Source organism: Trichechus manatus, unplaced genomic scaffold, assembly GCF_000243295.1.
Source record: "Trichechus manatus latirostris isolate Lorelei unplaced genomic scaffold, TriManLat1.0 scaffold00094, whole genome shotgun sequence".
Classification (NCBI taxonomy): domain Eukaryota; kingdom Metazoa; phylum Chordata; class Mammalia; order Sirenia; family Trichechidae; genus Trichechus; species Trichechus manatus.
In genome coordinates this window covers 7,650,110-7,655,759 of record NW_004444030.1, presented here as the reverse complement: position 1 = coordinate 7,655,759, position 5,650 = coordinate 7,650,110, and the positions used below count along the sequence as shown (strand labels likewise).

General features: G+C 39.8%; 1 protein-coding gene across 5 annotated transcripts in view; it reads left to right on the top strand.

Annotated features, from left to right (window-relative positions):
• Positions 1–5,650, top strand: part of ALG9 (ALG9 alpha-1,2-mannosyltransferase) — a 124,850-nt gene that overhangs the window by 86,256 nt on the left and 32,944 nt on the right. For 3 of the 5 annotated variants that reach the window (XM_023736970.1, XM_023736972.1, XM_004382497.2), the window contains one exon: positions 3,922–4,052. In XM_023736970.1, the coding sequence (XP_023592738.1) occupies positions 3,922–4,052 (131 nt within the window). Of the gene's footprint in view, positions 1–3,921; positions 4,053–5,650 lie in introns of those variants that run through there. The other 2 variants (XR_002824997.1, XM_023736971.1) reach the window with 1 other exon arrangement.

Below are 5,650 nucleotides of genomic sequence, written 5' to 3'. Positions count from 1 at the left end.
AAAGGAGGAAGAAGGGGAGAAAACAAGAAAAGAAAGAATAAATAAAAATTAAAAAGAAAAAAGAACAGCAAAGCTCACGGGGATCCCACCCTTGAGGCTACGAAGTCTGGGGAAGTTGTTCCCAGTTTTTGCAGTACAGCCTGGCTAGAAGGCGTAGAGGTATTCAGTGCCAGGTATTCAGGGATCAGGAAGTGAAGGAAGGTATAGAGAGACGAGAAACTCAGTAATGAAGAAAGACGAAAAGGGAAAAAGAGGGAAAATAAAACAAAAGAAATTTAAAAAAAGAAAAGAACAAGAAAAGCCCCCAGAAAAACAGAAATAAATAAATAAATAACCGAAAAAAGAAATGCTCTCAGGGATCCCTCTGCACATCTGTGCAAGCTGAGGGCGTAGCTCCCAAGCTGTGTAGCACTGCCCGGCCAGAACGGGCTCCCAACTCGAGAAAAGATAAAGAAAGCAAACAAACAATTCAAAACAAACAAACAAACAAAAGCCCTGGTATCCCACCAGCGTGGCAGCCCAGACCGGGAAGCATTTCCACACTCGAACGGAACTCTGCAGCCCCTTAGGCGAAGCAAAGATGGCGCACGGAGCCAGGTATTTGAGCAGAAGGAGGGGGAGGTGGTGAGAGATAAGGAAGAAATCAAAAGAAGCGGAAAAAAGCAACACCAGCAGCCAACAAATGGCATTCAGGGAGCCCGCCAGTGCGGGTGAGTGGAATCCAAGTAGCCGGTGCTTCCTGGCCAAGGGACTGCAGCGGCGGGAAGCAGAGGAGGCTGAGTGGGAGTTAAGAAGGATGGGGGGTGGGAAGGCTTATATCGCAAATTACTGGTTGTTTTGTCTCCTGCTGGATGCTCCATGAAGCTGCTTTCTCGTACCCCCTATTTGCTGGTCTCTGATAGGAGTCCATGATGGCGGATCCGCACTGCATTAGCTGATAGGGGACCTCTGCATGAATCTCTCCTCGCTCTCCATTCTCCATCATTTTCTTATTCTGTTTGGTGCTTGGCTGAGTTCTTTATCTCTTCATTTGATGTTTTAGGGTTTCAGAATTTCTGTTTTCTCTGTATGGCTTAGTTTTTCAGATCTTTGCTGTGGAAGGACGGCGTGGTGCTTCTGCCTAGAGTACCATTGCTGGAAGTGCATCTTGTTCTTTTCAGGAGTGTCTTAGCTATTCTTGTCCTGTATTTCCATACATGTTTAAAAACTAATTTATCAAGTTTCACAAAAAAAAGAAAAAATCTGTTGGGATTTTAATTGAGATAGCATTTAACCTATCAGTCAGTTTGGGGAGAATTGATATTTTTATAATTGTGAATCTTTCATATAGGAATAAGGTATATATCTCCATTTATTTAGGTCTACTTTAGTATTTCTCAGTGAAATTTTTTTTGAGATAAAATGCACATAATATACAATTTACTGTTTTAACCATTTTAAAGTGGCTTTTAGTACATTCACAGTGTTGTACAACCATCACCACTCTCTAATTTCAGAATATTTTCATCACCTCACGAAGATGCTCTGTACTCATTAAGCAGTCACTCGCCATTATCTCTCCCCTCAGTCCCTGGCAACCACCAGTCTGCTCTCTGTCTTTGTTGTTTTGCCTATTCTGGACATTTTATATAAATGGAGTCATCTAATACGTGGCCTTTTGTGTCTGGCTTCTTTCACTTACACCCATAAACCCATTGCCATCAAGTCAATTCCGACTCATAGCAATGCTATAGGACAGGGTAGAACTGCCTCACAGTTTCCAAGGAGTGCCTGGTGGATTCGAACTGTTGACCTTTTGTTTAGCTGTAACTCTTAACCACTACACCACCAGGTTTCCTCTTTCACTTAGCATAATGTTTTCAAGGTTTATGCATGTTGTAACATGTATCAGTACTTCATTCCTTTTTATGGCTGAATAATATTCCATTGTATGGATACACTACATTTTGTTTATCCCTTCATCAGCTGATAGACATTTGTCAATAAAATTTTACAATTATTTTGGTAAAGGAGTTGCCCATTATTTGTTAGATTTACTCCAAGGCACATATCTTCTAATCCTTATAAATTGTAACTTTTTAAAAATTTCATTTTTCCTTACTGATGTTATATAGAAATACAAGGCATAGATTTTGCATCCTCTGTGTTTGCTAAGCACTCTTAATAATTCAAAAACTGTATCTGTAGATTCTTTAGGATTTTATATGTATCCTATCATTCCATCTGCAAGTAATGAGTTGTGTTTTTTTCATTTCCATTTCTTCTGCTCTTTGTTTCTTTTTCTTATCTTATTCTGCTGGCGTGTATCTTTAGTACAGTGTTGGGTAGAGTAGTAGTGATAGTGAGTAGCCTTGTCTTATTCCTGATACCAAAGGAAGAGCTTTCAACCCTTCACCATTAAATATGAGATTTGTTGTAGATCTGTTTATGTTTCACATGGTCTTTATCTTAATTGAAGCCTCATAATCTAGAAGGACTCTTTTTTGATTTTAATTTTTAAGAGACAGATGAGCTCTTTAGAGCACTTTGCCCCTGACTCATTCATTTTTTGTAATCTTGAGGGGTGACCAGTAGTATAGAATAATGAAAAAAACATGAGTTTTGAAGTCACACAGATGGATCCAAATATGGGTCTGCTGTGTACTCAGGTGAGCTTGGTCAGGTCATGTAAACTCTTTTAGAGCAAGGACTATGTCTTACTTTGTTCTGTATCCTTAGGTCTAATTCAATGCCTAGCACATCATAGGAGCGTAATGTAGGTATGTTGAAAAAATGAAGCTATTTCATTTCTCTGAGTCTTGGCTTCCTCATTTATGACATAGGGATAATAATCCCTTATAGGCTTTATTATGATGATTTTTAAAATAATGTGTGAAATGGAGCTGGCATGTAAAAGATATTGAAAAAAATATTAGTTTCTTTCTCTTCCCCTTGTTTGGGCCCAAATATATTTTCATTAACTAACCATGTTAGTGAGCTGTTTTCCATCTACAGATTTTGTTAAACCTCTTAGAAACTTGTTTAGTGTCTTTTTGTTTTTTTGATTGAAAAAAAATTTAAACTTTAAAAAAATTTTAAAAACCTTTAAAAAATGTCCCTGTGGCTGTTAAATATTCTGATGGCTTTGAGAAGGGAGGAAGAATGTGATTACAATTTGAAATGAACTAAACAGCAGAAGGATCCTACATATTTTGTAGCATATTCCATTGAATTAATCAATTTTGTGAGAAGCACAGTACCAACATGGCTTTAAATGAAATGTATAAATATTCTCTTACCAGTGCCTGTGACTAGATGACTATAGTTTTGCTAGTACATATTATATATATTTTTCACAATGTTCTTCTCTCCTGTTTTTTTGAACTTTTGCTGCAGAGAGAGTTCAGGTATCTCAATTCTGTTGAATTTTTGAAGGAGATGATATTTCTGTACCACTTGTGAGGTGTAGTGTAACCTCATGTAGCTCTGTCAGGAGATTCAGGGCTTCCGCACGCATTATCATTTATGTTTAGTCATGCCCTTTCAATCTCTGTAATAAGAGGTGATAGATTGGAAAGGAGCAATAGTGAGCAAAAGAAGATAGATTTTCCTTATCTCTAAGAGATGGTGGCCTCATGGTGGCTTCAGAAGTGTCTGTGGGGCAAGGGAGACCTAATAACCAAACTAGAGTCACACCACTGGAAGCTTGCATATGTGTTTGACTGGGTGAGCGCATGCTCCCCTAGGAGCCGAAATAATACTCTAACACCAAACACTGTTATCCTAGGGGAGAGAGCGCACGTAACATTGTAGGATATGTGTGAAGACATGGATGTTTGTTCCTGTAACACTGTTAGGAATTCTTAAGATTGCAATTGATGTTCTCTATCCTGAAGAGACCTTTGCAATTACTAATGAAGAGTTGGCCTTTCTCCTTTGCAGATTGACATCAATAAATGCCATTATTTAGTGGATTTGGACACCATGAGAGAAACACCCCGGGAGCCAAAATATTCGGCCAATAGAGAAGAATGGATCAGCCTGGCCTACAGACCGTTCCTTGATGCTTCTAGGTATGTGGCATTAATCCTAAAGGGTATACTAGATCTCTCCATTGCTATTGAGTCGATTCTGACTCATAGCGACCCTGTAGGACAAAGTAAAACTGCTCCATAGGGTTTCCAAGGAGCAGCTGGTGAATTTAAACTACCAAACTTTTGGTTAGCAGCCAAGCTCTTAGCTACTGTGCCACCAGGGCTCTGTACTAGGACTAGTAGGGTAAAAATTGCATTCTTGGATCAAATAACTTCCAGTCCTTGGCTGACTCTACTAGCCATTGTTATTTTATTTGGGCTCAAATACATCTTCTAATCTTGTCTTGTTTCCTAAGGAATCTAAGAGTGATCTCTCATTCTAGGCACAGAAAGCAAAGTATATTCTGGTATCATGCAAATGAAAGGATCTCAGTAAACTAGATAAGTCTACTGAAGAAAACTCAGATAAGTGTTTGACACTGATTAATTTTTGGTAACAGATTTCAGTTATTTTAACCGAGAGTATTTTGACACTTTTAGGAAGATTGACTATATCCTTTGCAGAGCTAGAAGTTCATGTCCATTATTTTCAGGGTCAAGGCACGGGCAGGGCTGGCACAGATTGTAAAGGTTAAGTAGAGAGACCAAATAGATCAGGGTTTGACTAGCTCCTCAAAAAAGTCTCAGGATTCATGATAAGAGAGGGGAATCAGGATATTCAGGCAGAAGAGTAATGGGGAGGTCAGATTGGAGGGCTCAGGTTGTCTGTGTTAGGAAGTGGGCAGAGGTCCAGGTAAACAAAGAATTGGACTTAAGGAGGTATGGAGAGGTCTGGTGAGCAGAGCCCAGGAACAAGGGGGTCTAGTAGGAAGCAACAGGTCCTGAGAGGCAGATCTGGAACTCACAAATAGAGACTGGATCTCAGGGCCAGAAAGACTAGATAAGCACAAGGTACCAAGTTTAAGTTTCAGAAACCATAATACGGGACTGGATACCAAGAAATACAGGAAGAAAGGAAACGGTACCTAATTACTGGAACTGAGGTATAAGGCTGCTTCTTCATAAGAAGGCAAGAGCCCAATTACTATAAGTAGGTTCAGTCAAAGCAGGACTAGCAGGAAAGCTGAGATGCTAACCTAGACACTATGTCCCTAAGTTGGTGTCAGAACTGAGGCTGGACTTGGGTTTGAATAGCTGCAAGAGTCGAGCAGGTCATTGTGCTTTTAGACCAAGTCTCTTCAGTGAGTTTATAGGCAACTGTAGTTGGAAAGGATGAGGGGATGGATGGGGAGAGGAGAGCAGTCAAGAGGTTGTCTGAGTTTTAGAATAATTCTCAAGGATGGGATTTTTATTTTTGGGGGGTTTCTACCTTAATTTTCTTTTTTCCCATACAAAAATTTATACATACATTGTTATGTGACTAATTGCTCTCCCCATACTATGACAGCACACTCCTCCTTTCCACACCTGATTCCCCATGTCCATTCAACCAGCTCCTAACCCTCACTGCCTTCCCATCTCACCTCTGAACAGAAGCTGCCCGTTTAGTCTCTTGTATCTACTTGAGCTAAGAGGCACACTCCTCACGAGTATCACTTTATGTCCCACAGTCCAGTCCAATCCCTGTCTGAAGAGCT